Below are 24,132 nucleotides of genomic sequence, written 5' to 3'. Positions count from 1 at the left end.
CCAGTTCGAGCTGGACTTAGAAAAGGCAGAGGAACCAGAGATGAAATTTCCAACATCCATTGGGTCATAGAAAAAGCAAGAGAGTTCCAGAAAAACATCTACTTCTGCTTCATTGACTACACTAAAGCCTTTGACTGTGTGGATCACAACAAATTGTGGAAAATTCTTAAAGAGATGGGAATACCAGATCACCTTACCTGACTCCTGTGAAACCTGTATGCAGGTCAAGAAGCAACAGTTAGAACTGGACATGAAACAAAAGACTGCTTCCAAATTGGGAAAGGAGTACATCAAGGCTGTATATTGTCTCCCTGCTTATTTAACTTAAATGCAGAGTACATCATGCGAAATGCTGGGCTGGAGGAAGCTCAAGCTGGAATCAAGATTGCTGGGAGAAATATAAATAACCTCAGATATGCAGATGTTTACTTTTTGTCCTTATGGCAGAAAGTAAAGAGGAACTAAAGAGCCTCTTGATGGAAGGTGAAAGAGGAGAGTGAAAAAGCTGGCTTAAAACTCAACATTCAAAAAACGAAGATTATGACATCCGGTCCCAAAACTTCATGGCAAATAGATGGGGAAAAAATGGAAACAGTGACAGATTTTATATTCTTGGGTTCCATAATCACTGCAGATGGTGACTGTAGCTATGAAATTAAAAGATGCTTGCTCCTTGGAAGAAAAACTAAGACAAACCTAGACAGTGTATTAAAAAGCAGAGACATCACTTTGCCAACAAAGGTCCATATAGTCCAACGTATGGTTTTTCCAGTAGTATGGATGTGAGAGTTGGGCCATAAAGAAGGCTGAGTGCTGAAGAATTGATGCTTTTGAACTGTGGTGTTGGAAAAGACTCTTGAGAGTCCTTTGGACCGCAAGGAGATCAAACCAGTCAATCCTAAAGGAAATTAACCCTGAATTTTCAATGGAAGGACTGATGCTGAAGCTCCAATACTTTGGCCACCTGATGCAAGGAGCTGACTCATTAGAAAAGACCCTGATGCTGGGAAAGCTTGAAGGCAGGAGAAGGGGACAACAAAGGATGAGATGATTTGATGGCATCACCAACTCAATGGACATGAGTTTGAGCAAGCTCTAGGAGATGATGAAGGACAGGAGAGCCTGATGTGCTAAAGTCCATGGGGTCACAAAGAGATGGACACTACTGAGTAACTGAATAACAACAAAAATGAATTTGCAGTATGTCCTAAGATTTTACAGCAGGTTCTGTGATAGTAAAATGAGTAGTGGACTCATAGTGAGATTGTCCTTGCTGATTACTGGATGTGAAATCTATTCAAGACATAACTTTTCTCACATGCAAAATGGGGTAAAAATGAGGTCAAATGTAGTTAAATATAATCCAGTAAGTACTTTATGAAAGCTAAATATCCCTCTATATATGCGTAAGAATCAAATTTATGGTAAATGAATATTTGTGATCTCTTGAGTGTCAGCAGTTTTGTACATTTTTCCTAATTATTTTACCATTGCTCTAAAATCTGTTTTCACTAAATTTCATCATTTTTGTTGTTTATTCTCTAAGTTGTATCTGACTGTTTGCAAATTCAACTAAATGCACTTTTTATCAAATAGGGTACATACTTTCTGGTTCACATTTCCTCCCAGCCTTAATTCCAAGGCTTCTTTTTTTCTTCCAGACATTCTCTCTCTCCTGCTGGGGTATATTAACTGACCACTTGCATTTTAATATTGAAACTCATTGGGAAAAAGCTTCACTCCCTTCTCTCCCTATCTTCCCCGACCTCATTTCACACTTCTTCCTTCCCACTCACACTTACATCTTTACTCATATGATAATAACTATGATTTATTTAATGCATAATTTATGTCAAGGACTGTAACAAAGTCTTGATTTCATTTAATTCTACCCAAATTTGTAACATAGGTGATACCTCATTTCTGAAGGTCAGAAAGGTTGTGACATATACTGACATAGACTTTACAGTCTATGGATACTTTGCTTTCTCCTGAGGGAACTTGGGAGCCCAGGCAGGAATGTGAGGTGACCTTGGGAGTTTGGCCCATTGACCATGTCTGAAGCTTCTCCTTTCCCAGGATGACCTGCTACTCCTGGACATATGGTATGAGAGATTTAACCTCTTGGAACAAAGATGGGTGCTTCTAGGCCAGGGAAAATGCCAGGAAGAGAAGACCAAGGAAAAGCCAGATTGAGAACTAAGAGCAATCCAGGCTGAAAGATGAGAAGTTGACAGAGGTAGGGAATCATGGTAGCAGCAATGGCCCTTCTAGTTTTCCCTCTCATTTCCCTATCTGAAGCATCTGCAGAAGCCCTGGAACTGATGCATCAAGGATTAAGATTTACTCATGCAAAGTACAATTTATTCTTTTCCTTTTTCAGAACAGCAGCAAATTTAACTTAAAGAAAAATCTTCCCACCCTTATTGCACTTTTCCAAAAGCTACTATGCTTACACTTTGATTCCACCTGGAGGCCTCAATGAACTTTAGGAACCCACAGTATCCTGAACTCTAGTGAAATTTTTCCAGAGTCTTTTTTGGGGTAATTGGAGCCCAAACATGCTGTTCCAGTGCTTCAGGCACCAACAGAATTGAGTTTGTGTGTCTCCCCACCCCACCCCAAACTACCATCCTCACCAGAGCATTCCATTTATCTGCTTTATACATATGTAATTTCTTTGGTGGGCTTTTTGTTCCATGGACAAAATATATAGCCAATGAAATCACTTTCAAAACATATGACATAGGGAATCTGCAAAGAGGTAGGAAGAAAGAGTTCCCTCTTTGGTCTCCTAATAAACTTCACTCCATCCATCCTCCATCTCAGAAAATGTTTCTGGTTATGGTTCAGACCCCTGGTACAAAAAAACAAACAAACAAAAAAAAAACAAAACAACAAAACAAACAGTAGAGGAAAATCCCAAATGGGCAAGTGAGTGAGAGTTCAAACTTGTAAGACAGTTACTACTTGTAGGACAGTTTTGCAACTTTGAGCAATAATCTTCCCCATCCTGGGTTCAGTTGCCAATTTTAATAAGAAATTTACAACTTGTGCCAGTAAGATCCTTCTATTTAGGTGTTTCTCTGGCTCACTTACCTCCTCATTGAGCAGGACTGTACTAGGTCCAAAATGTACTCTGCAATTTGAGCCAGGCTGTCAACTACCTGAAAAACAAGGGTGTATATGTTAAAAAAATATTCCAGCAGTGGGGGTGTTCTGCAGAGGACTCTTAACTGGATCTGCACACAGCAGGCTTTTTTTCAGTCAATGCAAGGTCTGAAGTCATGTTCAGACTCAAAGCAGCTCACCTCAAGGTCACTTCTGGGTAAAGGCTAAAAAGTATCCTTGCATCCAGTTGATGCTGTTTTGAGTCTTTTGGTCATCTTAGAGTATTTGCCACTCTTCCTTATAATTTTACTCTCATTTTTCACTTTTAATCATGAGAAAAGTGCCTGTCCAGTTTGTATGACTAATGTCTCCCTCTTCATCAACTTGTTGGCAATCTTATGCCACCTTAGCCCTGGAAAAGGGTATCAAGTAAGAACTCTTGGGAACCCAGATCAGTTCATTGCCCATGAGAGAGGCAGCAGTGGTCACAGCCAAAGTGATTCTCTGTCTAGAGATGGGCAAGCTACTAGTCCTGCCATGGCCAGTGGAAGACACAGTACTGAGGATGCTCCTAGCTATAAATGGCTTTGCTAATAGGGGACCAGGGGACCAGGTGAATTCCAGTGTGTGAGACTCTCTTAGGGCTATTTTATTCCCTTATAGTCCTGGGATACTAAATATACATCCTCTTCTCTCTCCATATATACTCTTTCCATTCCCACCATGACAAGTTCAGTCACTTCATTACTTTCCTGAATTTACCTACTCCTAACTCTCAGCTGATAAAGGGCAGAAGAAATGTGCCTGTTCCTGCTGTGGGTGACCTCTGATTCCCTAACCCCACACATGGAGTTATTCGTTTCTTCCCTCCAGCTTGGGAAGGGAGCTTCCTAGGTAGCACTAATGGTAAAGAACCTGCCTGCCAATGCAAGAGACATAAGAGATGCAGGTTCTGTCCTTGGGTTGGGAATATCCCCTGGAGGGGAGGGCATGGCACCTCAGTTTAGTTTTCATGCCTGGAGAATCCCGTGCACACCGGAGCCTGGTGGGCTACATTCCATGGGTCACCAAGAGTCAGACACGACTGAAGGACTAAGCATGCGTGCAGCTTGGGAAGGAGACCCTTCTCCATCTCTGGCCAGTGCCTTTGTGCTCTGGATCCCATCTTAACCCTTCTTTTTGAGCATCTCTCTGAATCAACCATATTCTTTCTCTTCCCTTGTCTCTTCCTTTCCATCAGGCTTATGCATTCTGTTTATATGTAGAAATTACGGATGTTTATCCATTTAAAATAGACCAGAAACCATTAGTAGCCTTCTTTCTTCCATAAGAAGCCTACTACTACAATATTGTATAGTAATTAGCCTCCAGTTAAAATAAATAAATTAATTTAAAAAATATGGTAGAGTTTGGAGCCCTTCATTGAGTAATAAAGTCAGTTGCCATTAAAGGATTTTATACATAGAAAAACTCAAAGGTTGTGAGCCTTTATGAGACAGAACAAATTAGTGAAAATTTTATTCTCACTTATCAAGATTTTAATTTCTGATATGATCTCAACCTTTCAGAAAAGATACATATGGAATATACTGCATATTATATAACATCTCTGCTGCACCCTTAGTCAAACACATTACTATTTCTATAATGAAACTTTTAAGTACCCCTTCTACATGGGGTTATAAAAGGCTACAAATAGCCTTGTGTCCGTTAACTTCCAATTTTACCTCCAAATTAGTTTTGGGGAAAAATGTTCAATTTTCAGAGACTTTTAGAGATTTTGGAATTGGAGACAAGGGCTCATAAACTTGTTTTAAATTTCTCTATTTATTATTTTGAGGTTTCCTCTTCTATACCTTCATCTGTTTTTAACAGCAGGGCTATACTGTTTTAATGAATGTATACAAATGTCGTATATGCTTTAATACCTGGTAGTGACAGACTGTTACTTTTATACTTTCTAGTTTATGTTTTGTTTTCATTCTTATAATTTTACTTCATAATCAGATTCATAGTTTGAAAATTTCCCTTGAGATTTCAACCGGTGTTTTTCTTTCTTTTTTTTTTTTAAATAAATATATTAATTTGGGAGTTAGCTTTACAATTTGTTCTATTTCTTTGAATTTTCTCTTTTGGCTTGCAGTTTTTTTTTTTTTTTTTTATTTTCACATAAGCTCCAGGGATTTTGTCATTATGTTATGTACACATTATTTTTTTTTTTCTATTTTAATTTATAAACTTTGCAATTGAGGTTCCCAACTACATAGTCATGCACCTCTGCTTGGGAAACCCTGTTTTCAGGACAACTATTGTAGAAGTAGCTTCTGCAGCCTGTGCTCCATACTCTTATGAAAGAGATTTGATTTATGTGGGTGTGTGCTGCCAGATAGGATGCATTAGCAATTCTTCTTCTGGCCTCCACTATTACCTATTCTTCCCTAACATCGTCTGCCACAGGGAGGCAATGAGCTTTCTCTTCATTTCAAGCTCTGCTCCTATAAGGAAACATGTCACCCTGTTGCCACTTTCTGTCTAATGCCACATGTGTTTGCTCACACATTACTCCAATCAAAGTTCCTCTTGGTGCCCTTTGATTTTCCCCTGCGCATGACTTCTACTCATACACTTGGGAAACTTCCTAGTTGTCCCTCCTAACCTTTTTGTTTTGGTTCATTCCTGCTGGACCCTGAATATTTTCTAGTTACTCTTTCCACCTTAATATAATCAAATCGGCTTCCTGTTTCTCAATAACTTCTTAATCTGCCCCTCTAAGTTATCATGCTTTTGGTTTGACAATAGATGAATTCACTTAAAAATTCCTCTTTGATATTTTCCAACATTTGGTTCATGAAAGAAAGACTGTATCATATTCTCAGTAGACCATTTTATAATGAGAAGCTCACGATCTATATTTTTTAATTCACTGCAGATGATAAAACATTAAATGGGAGAGAGACAGAGAGAAACACATTGGCCATGAATTTGTATTTTGTAGTATAGACATTCTAGTTTTCAGTCCTGGCTCTTTATCATTCACTGGCTAAGTGACCTAGGGGAAGTTAATGTTCTCAGTAACCCTCAGTTTTTTCATTTATGAAAAGAATGTCTACCTTCAGGTTTGCCTAATAATGTTTTTTATAATATACAGAAAAGTGCTGCCTAATAACCCAATAAACAGTGGTTTTTATGCCTATTTTCATGGCAAAAATAAGAGTAGAGAAAGGAAGTTTACAACAAAACTATCAATTAAGACATCAGAAATAAGTAAACCCATTAATTTATGACTATAAAATAATGAATGTAAAAATAAAAGTGGTAGTAAATACAATATTTTAAATATCCTAATTAAAATGTACAGAATTAAGAAACAAAAATCTAATGATGTTGCTTAATCTACATATAACAAAATAATACAGAAACATTAACACTACAGTGATAGATAGACAAAGATATATATGGTGAAATTATCTGAAAATAAAGAACTAGTGAAAATGTTCTTATAATTTAATTAAAATTTAATTTAATTGGAGTATGATTGATTTACAATGTTATGTAGTTTGAGGTGTATAGCAAAGTGATTCAGTTATACACATACATATATCTATTCTTTATTAGATTCTTGTCTCATACAGGTTATTACTGACTATTGAGTAGAGTTCCCTGTGCTATACAGGAGGTCTTTGTTGATTATTTTATATATAGGATTGTATATATGTTACCCAAATCTTAATTTATGTGTCCCTCCCACCTTTCCTCTTTGGTAACCATAAGTTTGTTTTCTAAGTCTGTGAGTCTGTTTCTGTTTTCTAAATAACTTCATTGTATCATCTTTTTAGATTCCACAAGTAAGTCATATCACATAATATTTGTCATTCTCTGTCCGATTTACCTCACTTAATATGATAATCTCTAGGTCCATCCAAGTTGCTACAAATGGCATCATTTCATTCATTTTTTTTTAATTTATTTTTATTCGTTAGAGGCTAATTACTTTACATTATTGTAGTGATTTTTGCCATACATTGACATGAATCAGCCATGGATTCACATGTGTTCCCCATCCTGATCCCCCCTCCCGCCTCCCTCTCCATCCCATCCCTCTGGGTCTTCCCAGTGCACCAGCCCTGAGCACCCGTCTCACGTTTCATTCATTTTTATGGCTGAATAATATTCCATTGTATATATGTATCACATCTTCGTTTTTTTTTCATTTATTTTTATTAGTTGGAGGCTAATTACTTTACAATATTGTGGGTTTTGCCATACATTGATGTGAATCAGCCATGGATTTACATGTGTTCCCCATCCTGAACCCCCCTCCCACCTCCCTCCCCATTCCATCCCTCTGGGTCATCCCAGTGTACCAGCCCTGAGCACTTGTCTCATGCATCCAACCTGGACTGGCGATCTGTTTCACACTCAATAATATATATGTTTCAATGCTATTCTCTCAGATCATCCCACCCTCGCCTTCTCCCATAGAGTCCAAAAGTCTGTTCTATACATCTGTGTCTCTTTTTCTGTCTAGCATATAGGGTTATCGTTACCATCTTTCTAAATTCCATATATATGCATTAGTAAACTGTATTGGTGTTTATCTTTCTGTCTTACTTCACTCTGTATAATGGGCTCCAGTTTCATCCATCTCATTAGAACTGATTCAAATGTATTATTTTTAATGGCTGAGTAATATTCCATGGTGTATATGTACCACAGCTTTCTTATCCATTCATCTGCTGATGGGCATCTAGGTTGCTTCCATGTTCTGAAAGCAGTGCTGCGATGAACATTGGGGTACACGTGTCTGTATCACATCTTCTTTAGCCATTTGTTTACCAGTGGGCATTTAAGTTGCTTCCACATCTTGGCTATTGTAAATAGCACTGCAGTGAACATTGGAATGCATGTATCTTTTTGAATTATGGTTTTCTCTAGATATATGTCCAGGATCGGGATTGCTGGATCATATGTTAATTCTATTTTTAGTTTGTTAAGGAACTTCCATACTATTCTCCATTGTGGTTATACCAATTTACATTCCTGCCAACACTGTAGGAGGGTTCCTTTTCCTCCCCACTCTTCAACATTGTAGTCTATTTGATGAAGGCCATTTTGACGGGTGTGAGGTGATACCTTATGGTAGTTTTGATTTACATTTTTTCTAATTGATGCTTTTGAACTGTGGTGTTGGAGAAGACTCTTGAGAGTCCCTTGGACTGCAAGGAGATCCAACCAGTCCATCATAAAGGAGATAAGTCCTGGGTGTTCATTGGAAGGACTGATGCTGAAGCTGAAACTCCAATACTTTGGCCACCTCATGCGAAGAATTGACTCATTGGAAAAGACCCTGATGCTGGGAGGGATTGGGGGCAGGAGGAGAAGGGGATGACAGAGGATGAGATGGCTGGATGGCATCACCAACTTGATAGACATGAGTCTGAGTAAACTCCGGGAGTTGGTGATGGACAGGGAGCCCTGGGGTGCTGCGATTCATGGGGTCACAAAGAGTCAGACACGACTGAGCGACTGAACTGAACTGAACTGAATAATTATTACTGCTGAGCATCTTTTCATGTGTTTTTTTGCCCATCTGTTTGTCTTTTTAGGAGAAATGTCTATTTATATCTCCTTCCCATTTTTTGATTGGGATGTTTATTTTTTTGATATTGTGCTGCATGAGCTGTTTGTGTATGTTACAGATTAATCCCTTGTTGGTTGCTTCATTTACAAATATTTTCTCCCATCTGTGGGTTATCTTTTTGTTTTATTTGTGGCTTCCTTTGCTATGCAAAAGCTTTTAAGTTCAGTTCAATCCCATTTGTTTATTTTCATTAGGGGGTGGATCCAAAAATATTGCTGCAATGTATGTCAAAGGGTATTCTGCCTATGTTTTCCTTTAAGTGTTTTATGTATGTGGTCTTACATGTAGGTATATATGTGTCTCTACATCTGAACTGGTCTTTTGTAGAAAACAAAATATATGGATCTTGTTTTTGTATCAATTCATCCAACTGATTTCTTTTGGTAGGAGCAATTATTCCATTTACTTTTAAAATAATTACAAATATGCATGTTCTTATTGCCATCTTGTAATTGTTTTTTTTTTTCAGGTCTTTTTTCTTACCTTCTTTTTTTGTTCTCTTCTCATGTGATTTGATAACTATCTATAGTGTTGTGTTTAAATCCCCCCCCCCCTTTTTTTGGTGTGTATGTGTATCTATTATGATTTTTTGTTTGTGGTTTCCATTGTTTTGATATACCAGACTATATATATACAAGATTGTTTTAAGTTGCTGGTCTCTTAATTTAAAATACATTTTCAATATCCTGCATTTGTACTGTCTTCTCATGGTTCCTGACTTTGGTACATATTTGTGTGTAGATGATTTCCTATCTTTACTGTATGGTTACCTTGACAGGTGAACTTTCCTATTTGTGATTTTTTTATTTCTAGTAGTGCCCTTTCCTTTTTGGCCTAGAGTAGTTCTTTTGGCATTTGGGGTAAAGTTGGTTTAGTGCTGCTAAATTTGATAAGCTTTTCCTTGTATGTAAATCTGTTAATTTCTCCATCATATCTGAATAAGAGCCTTGGTGGGTGGAGTTTTCATGGTTTTAGGTTTTTCTCTTTTATTACCTTAAATATATTCTACCACTCTCTGCTGGCCTGAAGAGTTTAACCTTATGGGGATTTCCTTGATGTTATTTGTTGCTTTTCTCTTGTTGCTTTTAATATTTTCTTTCTTATATTTTTATCAATTTGACTAATATTTGTATTCATTTTTGGGTTTATCCTGATTGGGACTCTGTGCTTCCTGGACTTTGGTGACCTTTTCCTGTCCCATGTTATGGAATTTTTCAGCTATTATCTTCAAATATTTTCAGGCCCTTTTTCTTTCTCTTCTCCTACTGGGACCCCTATAATGTTGATGTGTTTAATGTTCTAGAGGTGTCTCAAACTATCGTCATTTCTTTTCATTCTTTTTTCTTTAATCTGTTTGTGGCAGTTATTTTCACCAATATATCTTCCAGCTCACTTATCCATTTTCCTGTCCCTTTATTCTGCTAATGATTCCATCTAGTGTATTTTTTATTTCAGTTATTTTATTGTTCAACTCTGTTTGTTCTTTATATATTTTAGCTCTTTGTTAAATATTTCTTCTATCTTTTGGTCTGTGCCTCTATTCTTTTTCTGAGATTTTGGATCAATTTTACCACCATTAGTCTGAATTACTTTTCAAGCCTTAAGCACTGGATCGCCAGGGAAGTCCCCCATGCCGTCTTCATTGTCTTTGGATGTAAAATATTGCTTTTGGTAGGTTCCAGTCTTTTTTATTGATGTTTTTGCCCAGGTAGTTTTGATTTTGGTGTTTTGGGAAGAAGAGGTGAGCTCGAGTCCTTTTACTCTGCCATCTTGTCTCCAACTCCTCACTCTATCACTGTAGAAATAAGGACTGGCTTCTTGGGAGCAAGTGGCCCAAGGTCCCAGCTGATGCCTAATGGGAGATGACACCCACCTCCACCCAGTGTTGACAGATAGATGGAATTTTGTGGCCAGTGGAAAGAGGTTTATGGTAAAAGATGCTTTGGTATGCTATGGGAAGTAGTTCCTTGCCCTCTCTGAATTGCCATATATTAACCAACCTGGAAGTTGGTTTTATAAGCAACCTCCAAATAATTATATATATTAACATTATAGAATATGGAATTCTAAAGAAAAATTAAAGTAAAAAAAGCTACACTTTATAATGATAAGAGGTATAACCCAGAATGAAGACAAAGCCATCATGATCTTATAAGGCTACAAAGTTAAGTTTCAAAATTAAGGCAGCAAAAACATGGAAACAGCATGAAATATGGCCAAAGGCACAATGATGGTGGCAAACGTATACATATTTTTAAAAGTCTTGGTCAAAGGAAATAAGTGAAAGTCAATATTACAAAAGATTTCATCATACAATGAGTAGAATAACAATATCTTCATACTAACATCTAAATAAGAGTTATTTTTTAATAATAAGTACGCATGTGAACACTTCCCCAATACAAATAATTTAATGGAATATGAAAAGAATATTCCTGAATGTGTTTTCCCATTAATGTAATAATTGTTTAGTATTAAAAATTTTTATAAATCATCCAATAAGAACATATATGTTAACATGAATAAATGGTGAAAATCTACTTTATGATATTCAATATCTATTTTGATAGTATACCTTTACAACTAAAATGGATAGCTATAACTTGATAAAATATAGGCGATATGCTGATATCTAACATACTAACAATGGATTGTCAGTAGTTTTTTAAGTTTTATTTTAATGAATGTTTTTATTGAAATATAAAGTATAAATTACAGGTGTATAATATAGTGACTCACATTCATTAAAGGTTATACCCCATTTGTAGTTATAAAATATTTGTGATATTCCCTTTGTTGTACAGTGTATCCTTGTAGCTTATTATTTACCGAATAGTGTCTACTGCCTAATCCCCTACTTCTATATTGCCCCTCTCCCTTTTCTTTCCCCATTGGAAACCACTGTTTTGTTTTCTATATTTGTGAGGCTGCTTCTTTGTTTATTCACTAGTCATGTTTTTTACATTTCACATACAATGGTACCATATAGTATTTGTCTTTCTCAGTCTGATTTATTTCACATAGCATATGCCCTCCAAGTCCATCCACATTTCTGCAAATGGCATTATGTCATTCTTCTTCTATGGCTGAATCATATTCCATTGTTTATATATACTACATCTTTAATCATTCACCTGTTGATGGACACTTACGTTGCTTCCATGTCTTGTCTATTGTAAATAGTGCTGCTATGAACACTGGGGTGTGCGTAATTTTTTGAACTAGCATTTTCAGCTTTTCCAGATATATGCCCAAGATTGGGATAACTGGATCATATGGTAACTTTATTTTCAGTTTTATAAGCAACTTCCATACTGTTTTCCTTAGCATCGTACCAGTTTACATTCCTATCCACAGTATAGGAAGGTTCCTTTTGTTCACACCTCCAGAACTGATTTAATGATGATCATTCTGGCTGGTGTGAGGTGATACTTGGTGAAGTTTTTATTTGTGTTTCTCTTCTAATTAGCAAAATTGAGCATCTTTTCATGTCCTGTTGGACATCTGTATGTCTTCTTTGGAAAAACGTCTATTTAGGGCTTCTTCCCATTTTTTAATTGGGTTTTTTTTTATATTAAGTTTTATGAGATGTTTGTATGTTTCGGAAGTTGAGCACTTGCTAGTCGATCATTTGCAAATAATTTCTCATACTCCACAGGTTGTCTTTTTGTTTTGTTTATGATTTCCTGGGCTGTGCAAAAGCTTATAAGTTTGATTAGGTCCCATTTGTATATTTTTGCTTTTATTTCTTTTGCCTGAAGAGATTAACCTAAGAAAATATGGTATCATTTATGTCAGAGAATTTTTTGCCTAAGTTCTCATATGAAGTTTTATGGTGTCATAGCTTGTATTTGAGTCTTTAAGCCATTTTGAGTTTATTTATGTGTGTGGTATAAAGAAGTGTTCTAACCTAATTGATTTATATTCAATAATATAATGCTCTCAACATTTTAATTTACATTATGCTACTTCTAATGATTTTTTTATCTGACTTACATATGTATATATATCAAGTATGATAGTGTTAGAATGATGTATGTCTTCAGGCAAGAGGTTGCCTGTATTTAGTATAATAATATGTTCATTCTTACTTATTTATTGTATATTTTACTTTCTTAATTTTTTAGATGTATAGTACTGTTAACTATATGCACATTGCAGTGCAACAGATCTGCTTTTTATCTTGCATGACTGGTAGTTTATGCTCATTGGACAGTAATTTCCCAGTTCCCCTTCCCCCAGGCCCTGGAAACCACCATCCTATTTTCTGCTTCTATGAGTTTGACCTCCTAAGATACCTCATATAAAGAGAATTAAGCAGTTTTTCTCCTCTGTGACTGCCTCTTTTCACTTAATAAAATGTCTTCAAGGTTCATGTATGTTGTCACACATTGCAGACGTTCCTTCTTTTTTAAACTAAATAGTACTCCATTGTATGCATGTACCGTGTTTTCTTTATCCATTCATCTGCTATTCATCTGCATAGATATTTAATATGTTTAATCTTTGCTTTCACTGTTCTTTGACTATTTGCAGGCACACATGCCTTTTAATGCCAGTGGTGCCACCAGGTCAGGTGAATGAAATGTAATGAACTATTTCTTTCTGAAACATTAAATGTGTCTAGGTTACTTCTTATTTGCCCTTCTACTAATGGGTTCCCTTGTGTAGCTCCACAGCTAAAGTCCCGGGCTCAGGGACCTCTGTTCTTGCCAAGGTCATTGTTCTTGTTCTACCTGCTCAACTGTAGTGAAGTCACTCCTTCTGATTAGTTTCCAAGGCTGTGGTAGGAGCTGATGTCTCTGAACCTTTACGCTTAGACCCAGAATGTGTCATTCATTTTTCTGACTATTTGGAAGTCATTTCACTTTGAATAAGAAATAAGTATAGTAAATTAAATTAAAATTCAAGTTCTATAGGAGCTCTATTTATATATTTATCTTCCCTTGTAGATTGCTTCTCTTCTAGAAGAAAGGACCTATTATCATTTCTTACCTGAGACACATATTTGCTGCCTCAGTATCCTCTGCAGAGCTGCCTTCACCTCCTGGTTCTTGAAGCTGTAAATGAGGGGGTTTACCAAGGATGTGATCACACCATACTGTATGGAGACAACTCGCTCCAGGACTGATCCTGAAGAGGGGCTGATGTACCTGAATAGAGCCGTCCCGTAGAACAAGAGCACCACGGTGAGGTGGGAGGAGCAGGTGGAGAAGGCTTTGCCTTGGCCTTTAGAAGAGGAGATACTCAGAACAGCAAGAATGATTTTTGAGTAAGAGAAGAGGATTGGGGGAAGTGTCACAAGTCCTAGAAATGCAGTGGACCCAGCTAGCAGGATGGTGTTAGGCATGGTATCACTGCAGGAGAGAGGGAAGAGTGAAGGCAGTTCACAACTGAAGTGGGAGATGATATTGGGACCACAGAACTGTAAGTTCTGGGTACAAAGGTTATTCACTAGTGAGCTCAGAAACCCCATCAGCCATGCTGCACTGGCCATTGCGGTGCACAGAGGTCCATTCATGATCACAGTGTAGAGCAGAGGGTGACAGATGGCAGCATAGCGGTCATAGGCCATAGCAGAGAGCAGGCAGCTCTCAGTGCCTCCAGAAAATATGAAAAAGAAACTCTGGGTGATGCATCCCCACACTGAAATGGTTTTCCTCTGAGACAGGAAATTCTGCAGCATCTTGGGCACAGTGACTGAAGAGTAGCACATGTCTAGGAAAGACAAATGACCAAGGAAGAAGTACATGGGCGTGTGCAGGTGAGGATCAGCCCTGATCACCAGGATCATCATCAGGTTCCCCATCAGGGTCAGGAGGTAAATCCCCAAGAAGAGAACAAAGAGCATGGTCTGGATATCTGGGTCAGTAGACAACCCTAGCATTACAAATTCATCAATAATGCTAAGGTTTTTCATGGTTTCTTAGATAGTCCATCCCTAAAGAGAAAGAAAGTTTACTCATTTGGTGGGATAATGATCTGAGTAATTCTCTGGGAATAGAATTTTTTAACCTATAAAAGATCCACTTTTTAGCTTAAAGCCTGAAAGTGCATCTGGGGGTAAATCAGCATCTGACTATCCTATCACCCTATTAAATAATGCAACTTTCCTTCTCCTGCCTATAAGTGCTCCCTATCAAGCTGAAATTTGCTCCCCTATAATACTTTACACTTTCTAATATATAGATATGGATGTAGTACATTAAAAATTATCTTTTCCTGTTAGATTTTATATTATGCACAGGCAGGGATGTTTGTCTATTTTTCTCCCATGATGCATTCCTAAGTACCAAAATAGTCACTAGTTCCATAATTTGTGAAAGAGAAGAGGATCAGGAATTGTCAGAGTCCTAGATATGCAGTAGATTCAGTTAGTCTGCTCTAAATAAACATTTGTTGAATAAAATAATGAGTGATTTCAACTAAATTCATTTAAAAAGATAAGAAATGGATTTCAGGTTCCATTTTTTCCTGGCCTTAATTCCAAGGCTTCATTTATTCTTCCAGACATTCTCCCTCTCCTGCTGGGGCACAGTGACTGACCTCTTGCATTTCATAATTGAAACTCATCAGCAAAAATCTTTCTTCACTCCCTTCTTTTCTTCTCTTCCTAAACCTCATTTCACACATCTTCCTTCCCACCCCAACCTGCTTACATCTTTACTCATATGATAATAACTGTTATTTATTTAATGCATAATTTATGCCAAGGACTATAACAAAGTCTTGATTTCATTTAATCCTACCAAACCTTGCAACATAGGAAGTACTGACCTATTTCTGAGGGTCAGAAAGGGTGTGACACATACAGACACAGAATTTACAGTCTATGGACACTTTACTTTCTTTGGAGGGATCTTGAGAACCCAGGCAGGAATGTGAGATGGCCTTGAGAGTTTGGTCCATTGACCATGTCTGAAACTTCTTACCCAGGATGACTCACAGCTCCCAAACATATGGTATCAGGGATTTGACCTCTTGGAACAAATAATGGGGTTTTAGGCCAGGGAAAATGCCAGGAGAAGACTAAGGAAAAGCCATATTGAGGACTGAGAGCAATTCAGACTGAAAGAAGAGAAGTCTACAAAAGTGGGGAGATCAGGGTAGCAGAGATGGCCCTTCTAGTTTTCCCTCCCTAAAGCATCTGAAGAAGTCCTGGCACTGATGCATCAAATAAGTGATGGTATACATAAAGGGTTAAGATTTATTTGTGAAATGTACAATTTATTCTTCTCCTTTTCCCTAAAAAACAAACAAACAAACAAACAAACAAAAAAACACCACACACAAAAAACAGCAAATTTAACTTAAAGAAAAATCTTCCCACCCTTATTACACTTTTCTAAAAGCTACTATGCTTACATTCTGATTCCATCTGGAGGCCTCGATGGACTTTAGCAATCCACAGGGTACTAAACTCTAATGAAATCTTTCCAGTCTTTTGTGGGCTCCTTTGAGCCCAAACATGCTGCCCCCATCTTCAGGCACCATCACAGTTGAGTTTGTGTATCTTTCTTCACCCCACCCCCAACTACCATCATCACCATAGCATTTCATTTATCTGTTTTATACATATGTAGTTTTTTCAGTGAACTTTTTGTTCCATGCACAAAGTATTTAGCTAATGAAATAACTTTCAAAACATGTGACGTAGGGAATCTGTAAAGGCATAGGGAAAAAGAGTTCCCTCTTTGGACTCCTAATAAACTTTACTCCATCCATCCTCCATCTCAGAAAATGTTTGTATGTGTGGTTCAGACCCCTGGTACAAAAATAAACAGTAGAGGAAAATCCCAAATGGGCAAGTGGGTAGAGAGTTCAAACTTGTAGGGCAGTTACTACTTAGTTTTGCAACTTTGAGCAATAATCTTCCCCATCCTGAGTTCAGTTGCCAGTTCTAATGAGAAACTTACAACTTGCACCAGTAAGATCCTTCTATCTAGGTGTTTCTCTGGCTCACCTGAGCTACCAGGGAAGCTGGCTTACTTACCTCCTTATTGAGTAGTGTTTTCCTGGGTGCAAACTGTACTCTGCAATTTGAGCCAGGCTGTCAGCTACCTGAAAAACAAGGCTGCAATATGTTAGAAAATATTACAGCAGTGGGGGTGTTCTTCAGAGGGCTCCAACTGGATCTTCACAAAGCAGGCTTATTTCACAATTAATGCTAGGTCTGGAGTCATGTTCAATCTGAAAGCTGCTCACCTCAAGGTTACTTCTGGGTAAAGGCTAAAGTATCCTTGCATCCAGCTGATTTTTTTTTTTTTTTTGAGTCAGCTAAGAGAATCTGCCACTCTTCATTATAATTTTACTCTCCTTTTTTCTCTTTCAGTCCTGAGAAAACTGCCTGTTCAGTCTGTGTGACATAATCCCTTTTTTCATCAGCTTGTTCTTACATATATCTGCTTCTTTATCAACTTGTTGACACTCTTGTGCCAGCTGAGTCCCGGAGAGGGATGAGGGGTGTTGAGTATGAAATCTCCGGAGTCAGGATCAGTTCATTGCCCATGGGAGAGGCAGCAGTGGTCAGAGCCAAACTGGATCCCCGTCCAGGGATGAACAAACTACTAGTCCTGCCATGGCCTGTGGAGGACACAGGACTGCAGAAAGCTTGTAGCTATAAATGGCTTTGTTAATAGGGGACTAGGGGACCAGGCAATGGCACCCCACTCCAGTACTCTTGCCTGGAAAATCCCATGGACGGAGGAGCCTGGTAGGCTGCAGTCCATGGGGTCGCTAAGAGTCGGACACGACTAAGCGACTTCACTTTCACTTTTCACTTTCATGCATTGGAGAAGGAAATGGCAACCCACTCCAGTGCTCTTGCCTGGAGAATCCCAGGGACAGAGGAGCCTGGTGGGCTGCCTTCTATGGGGTCGCACAGAGTCGGACATGACTGACGTGACTTACAGCAGCAGCAGGGGACCAGGTGAACTCCAATCTGTGAATATCTCTTAGGGCTTTTTTATTCCCTGATATTCCTGGGATTCTAAATACACACAGGCTTCTCTCTCCACTCTATATACACTCTCCATTCCCACCATGACAAGTTGTCATTTCATTACTTTCCTGAACTTACCTACACACACTCCTAATTTTCAGTCAATATTGGGCAGAGGAGATGTGCCTGTTGCTGCTGTGGGCGATCTTTAACTCCCTAATCCCCACACATGGAGTTGTTCTTTTCTTCCCTCCAGTTTGGGGAGGAGGCCCTTCTCCTTCATCTCTGGACAGTGCCTCTCTGCTCTTTTCCCTTCTCTTTGAGCATCTCTCTGATGCTTTTTCTCTTTTTCTTCCCTTGTCTCTCACTTTCCATCAGGCCCATCCACTCAGTATATATGTAGAAACTACTTATGCTTATCTACTTAAAATAGACCAGAAACCATTAGTAACATTCTTTCATAAGAAGCCTTAAAAATACGATGGAGTTTAGAGCCCTTCCTTGAGTAATATAAGCTCAGTTGCCTTTAAAACATTTTATACATAGAAACACTCAAACTTAAGAGCCTTTCTGTATGAGACAGAAACAGGACAAGTTAGTGAAAATTTTACTCTCACTCATCTAGATTTTAATTTCTGACATGGTCTCAACCTTTCAGAAAAGATACATATGGAATGTACTGCATATTATGTAACCCCTATGCTGCACCCTTTTAGTCAAACACATTACTATTTCTATAATGAAACTTCTAAGTACACCTTCTACATAGGATTAATAGCCCCATGTCTGTTAACTTCCAATTTTACCTCCAAATTAGTTTTGGGGAAAAATATTTGATTGTCAGAGATTTTTGGAATTGGAGATATGAGCTTAAACCTTGTTTTAAATTTCTGTATTTACTGACTTTTGTTTCTAAATTTCCTCTTTTATGCCTTGATCTGTTTTTACTTCAGTGCTATACTGTCTTAATGATTGTATGCAGATATAATATATGCTTTAATACCTGGTAGTGACAGTCCTTTATTTTTATACTTTCTATTTTATGTATTGTTTGCTCATTCTTATAATTTCACTTCAGAATCAGATTTGTAGTTTGAAAAATTGCCTTGAGATTTTAACTGGTGTTTTTATTTTTCTTCTAATTTAAAAAAAAATAAATGTATTAATTTGGAAGTTAGCGTTATAATCTTTTCTTTTGGCTTACAGTTTAGTTTTTTATTTTCTTCACATAGACTCCAGGCATTTTGTCTATTTTTTTTCTTTTTTATTATTTTAATTATAAACTTTGCGGCTGAGGTTCCCAGTTATATAGTCATGCACTTCTCCTTGGGAAATTCCATTTTCAGGATAACTATTGTAGAAGTAGCTTCCACAGCCTGTGCTCCATACTCTTATGAAAGAGATTGGATTTCTGTGGGTGTACGCTGCCAGATATGGTGCATTAGCAACTCTTCTTCTGGCCTCCACTATTTCCTATTCTTTCCTGACATCATCAGCCACAGGGAGGCAATGAGCTTTCTCTTCATTTCAAGTTCTGCTCCTACAAGGAAACACGCCCTGCTGTGGTTGTCTGCTCAGTGCCATATGTCTTTGTTCACACATTACTCCAACCAAGTTCTTCTTGGTGCCCTTTGACTCCCTTGCCCATGACTTCTACTCATCCACTTGCGAAACTTCCTAGTTGTCCCTCCTACCTTTTTGTTTTGGTTTGTTCCTGCTGTACCCTGAATATTTTCTAGTTACTGTTTCCACCTTAATATCATCAAATCGGCTTTCTGTTTCTCAGTAACTTCTTAATCTGCCCCCTAAGTTATCACGCTTTTGGTATGACAATAGGTGAATTCACTTAAAAATTCCTCTCTGATATTTTTCTAGGGTTTGGTTCTTGAAAGACTGCATCATATACTCAGTAGACCACTTTATAATCAGAAGCTCACTGTCTATACTTTTCAATTCACTGAAGATGATAAAACATTGAAGCGGGGGGGGGGGGGGGTGGGGAGAGAGAGAGAGAGAGAGAAACACAATGGCCATGAATTTGTATTTTGTAGTGTGGATGTTCTGGATTGCAGTCCTGACTCATCACTCACTGGCTAAGTGGCCTAGGGAACTTAATGTCCTCAGCAACGCTCAATCTTTTCATTTATAAAAAGAGAATGTCTACCTTCAAGATTGCCTTATAAATTTTTTTATAGTATACAGAACAGTGCTGCCTGATAACTTGATTAATCGTGGCTTTTATGCCTATTTTTATAGCAAAAATAAAAACAGGAGACTTAAACAAAAATTATCAATTAAGACATCAGAAGTAAGTAAACCCATACTTTATGACAATGAATGTAAAAGTCACCATGGTAATAAAAAGAATATTTTAAATATCCTTCTTAAAAGGCACAGAATCAAGAAACAAAAATGTAATGATGTTTCTTAAAGATAATCTACAAAATAATACAGAAACATTAAAACTACAATGATAGACAAAGACACATAAGGTGAAATTATCTGGAAATAAAGAGCAAGTGTAAATTTTCTTTAATATAAAAATGTTATTTTATACTGGAGTATTTTGATTTATAATGTTATGTATTTTCAGGTGTACAGCATTGTGATTCAGTTACACATGTACATGTATCCTTTATCAGATTCTTTTCCCATATAGGTTAACCAACTATTGAATCAAGTTCCTTATGCTATGCAGTAGGTCTTTGTTGGTTATTTTATATATAGGACTCTGTATATGTTACCCCAACCTCTTAATATATGCTTCTTTTCCATTTTTCCCCTTTGGTAACCATAAGTTTGTTTTCTAAATCTGTGAGTCTGTTTCTGTTTTCTAAATAACTTCACTTGTACCATCTTTTTAGAGTCCGCATATAAGTCATATCACATGATATTTGTCATTCTCTGTTTGACTTATCTCACTTAATGATAATCTCTAGGTCCATCCATGTTTTGGCAAATGGCATTATCTCATTCCTTTTTATGGCTGAGTAATATTCCATTGTATATATGTATGACATCTTTTTTTAGCCATTCATCTACCAATGGACATTTAAGTTGCTTCCACATCTTGGCTACTGTAAATAGCACTACAGTGGACATTGGAATGCATATATCTTTTTGAATTATGATTTTCTCCAGATATATGTTCAGGATTGGGATTGCTGGATCATATAGTAGTTCTATTTTTAGTTTGTTAAGGAAATCCCATGCTATTCTCCGTAGTGGTTATATCAATTCACATTCCTGCCAATGGTGTAGGAAGGTTCCCTTTCCTCAACACTCTTCAACATTGTTTATAGCCTATTAGATGAAGACAATTCTGAGAAATGTGAGGTGATCCATTATGGTAGTTTTGATTTACATTTTTCTAATAATTATCAGTGTAGAACATCTTTTCATGGGCATTTTGGCCATCTATTTGTCCTCTTTGGAGAAATGTCTGTATCTTCTCATTTTTTGATTGGGTTGTTTATTTTTTTGATATTGTGTTGCATGAGCTTTGTAAATATTAACACATGTAACAACACATGTAAAAACTCATGTGTTGCATGAGTTTGTAAATATTAAAGATTAATCCCTTGTTGGTTGCTTCATTTGAAAATTTTTTTCTCCCATCTTCTTATTTTATTTGTGGTTTCCTTTGCTATGCAAAAGCTTTTAAGTTTAATTCAATCCCATTTCTTTATTTTTGTTTTTATTTTCATTACACTAGGAGGTGGACCCAGAAAGATTGCTGCAATGTATGTCATAGAGTATTCTGCCTATGTTTTCCTTTAAGTGTTTTATGTATGTGGTCTTACATTTAGGTCTTTAATCAATTTTAAGTTTATGCTTGTATATGCTGTTAGAGCTTGTTCTAATTTCATTTTTTTTACATGTAGCTATTCAGTTTTCACAACACCACTTATTAAAGAGACTTTCTCTATTGTATATTTTTTCCTTCTTTGTCATAGATTAATTGACCACAAGTGGCTGGGCTTATTTCTGGGGCATCTAACCTGTTCCACTAATCTATGTGTCTGTTTTTGTGCCAGTACCATATTATTTTGATTATTATAGCTTTGCAGCATAATCTGAAATCAGGGAGCCTGATTCCTCCAGCTCCATTTATCTTTTTCAAAATTGCTTTGCTATTTAGGGACTTTGTGTTTCCATGCAAATTTTAAGCTTTTTTTGTTGTTGTTGTTGTTCTAGATCTACAAACAACCTCATTGGCCATTTGATGGGAATTGGATTAAATCTGTAGATTGCCTTGGGTAGTATAGTCATTTTGATGATATTGATTCTTCTAACCATGAACATGGTATATCTTTCCATCTGTCATCTTCAGTTTCTTTTATCAATGTCTTGTCGTTTTTCAGAGAACAGGTCTTTTGCTTCCTTAGGTAGGTTTATTCCTTGGTTTTTTATTCTTTTTTGATGTGATGTCAAATGGATTTGCTTCCTTAAATTCACTTTCTGATATTTTATTGTTATATATGCAAGATTTCTATGTATTAATTTTGTATCCTGCAATATTTACCAAATTCATTGATGAGCTCTAGTAATTTTCTGGTAGCATCTTAAGGATTTTCTATGTATAGTATCACATCATCTGAAAACAGTGACAGTTTTGCTTGTTTTCCAATTGAAATTTCTGTTCTTCTCTGATTGCCAAAGCTAGGACTTCCAAAACTATGTTAAATAAATGTAGTGAGAGTTGACATCCGTGTCTTGTTCCTGATCTTAGAGGAAATGTTTTTAGCTTTTCACCACTGAATATGATGTTAGTTTAAAGATTGTCACATATGGCCTTTATTATACTGAGGTAGAGTCTCTCTCTGCCCACGTTCTGGAGTATTTTTTTTTTTTATCATAAATCAGTGTTGAATTTAATCGTAATTTTTTTCTGCATCTAGTGAGATCATCATATGCTTTGTTAATGTGGTGTATCATACTGATTGATTTGTGGCTACTGAAAAATTCATGCATCCCTCAGGTAAATCCCATTTGATTATGGTGTATAATCCTTTAATGTATTGTTAGATATGGTTTGCTAGTATTTTGCTGAAGACTTGTGCATCTATGTTCATCAGCAGTATTGGTCTATATTTTTATTTTTGTGGTATCCTGTCTGTTTTTGGTATCAGGGTGACCACATAGAATGATCTTGGAAGCGTTCCTTCTTCTCTAATTTTTGGAAGAGTTTCAAAAGGATATGGAGAAGGAAATGGAAACCCACTCCAGTGTTCTTGTCTGGAGAATCCCATGGATGGGGGAGCCTGGTGGGCTGCCGTCTATGGGGTCGCATAGAGTTGAACACGACAGAAGCGACTTAGCAGCAGCAGCAAAAGGATAGGTTTAACTCTTTTCTAAATGTTTGATAGAATTCAGCTGTGAAGCCATATTGTCCTGCATGTTTTTTGGTTGTGAATTTTTAAGTCACAGTTTCAATTACAGTACTTGTGAGTGGTCTGTTCCTGTTTTCTATTTTCTCCTAGTTCAGTCTTGGGAGATTGTATTTTTTAAAGAATTGATCCATTTCTTCTTGGTTGTCCATTTTATTGGCATATAGGTGCTTGTAGTAGTTTCTTATGATCATTTGTATTTGTATGGTGTTAGTTTTAAGTTCTTTTTCATTTCTAATTTTATTCATTTTAACCCTCTCCCTTTTTTCCCTGATGAATCTACCTGAAGTTTTATCAATTTTGTTTATCTTTTCAAAGAACCAGGTTTCAGATTTATTGATACTTTCTAATTTTTAAAGTATCTATTTCACTTACCTGCTCTAGTCATTATGTTTTCTTTCCTTCTACTAACTTTGAGGGTTTTTCTCTCTAGGATCCTCATGTTTGTGTTTTTTAGTTTTCTTTCATGATACGTGATTTCTACTCTCAGAGTGTTGTGGTCTCAAAAGGTACTTAATATGATTTCAGTTTTCTTTTTTTAAAAAATTAATATATTTAAATTGGAGGATAATTGCTTTATGTATTGTGATGTTTTTTGTCATACATCGACATGAATCAGCCATGGGTGCATGTGTCCCTCCATCCTGACCTGCCCTCCCAGCTCCCTCTGCACCCCATCTGTCTGTGTTGTCCCAGAGCGCTGGCTTTGAGTGTCCTGCTTCATGAACTGAACTTGCACTCGTCAACTATTTTCCATATGGTAATATACATGTTTCAATGCTAATCTCTCAAATCATCTCACCCTTGCCATCTCCCACAGAGTCCAAAAGTCAGTTGTTTACATCTGTGTCTCTTTTATTGCCTTGCATATAGGATCATCACTACCGTCTTTCTAAATTCCACATATGTGCATTAATATACAGTATTTGTGTTTCACTTTCTGACTTACTTCACTCTGTATAATAGGCTCCAGTTTCATCCACCTCATTAGAACTGACTCACATGCGTTCCTTTTTATACCTGAGTAATATTCCATTGTGTATATGTAC

At 37.0% G+C, this 24,132-nt stretch overlaps 1 protein-coding gene across 1 annotated transcript; it reads right to left on the bottom strand.

The window, feature by feature from the left end:
• Window positions 1-13,736: 13,736 nt before the first annotated feature.
• Window positions 13,737-14,672, bottom strand: LOC122678731 (olfactory receptor 8S1-like). Its single transcript, XM_043879077.1, has one exon. The coding sequence runs from the start codon at window positions 14,670-14,672 to the stop codon at window positions 13,737-13,739; it is 936 nt and encodes a 311-aa protein (XP_043735012.1).
• Between the last annotated feature and the right edge of the window lie 9,460 nt (window positions 14,673-24,132).

The sequence above is a fragment of the Cervus elaphus genome, chromosome 3 (genome assembly GCF_910594005.1).
Source record: "Cervus elaphus chromosome 3, mCerEla1.1, whole genome shotgun sequence".
NCBI classification, from domain to species: domain Eukaryota; kingdom Metazoa; phylum Chordata; class Mammalia; order Artiodactyla; family Cervidae; genus Cervus; species Cervus elaphus.
The sequence above is the reverse complement of the archived record's forward strand: the minus strand, read 5'-3'. Positions and strand labels throughout refer to the sequence as shown.

Coding starts and splice junctions, on each gene's coding strand:
- LOC122678731 (XM_043879077.1), bottom strand. CDS start 14,672: ATGAAAAACCTTAGCATTATTGATGAATTTGTAATGCTAGGGTTGTCT.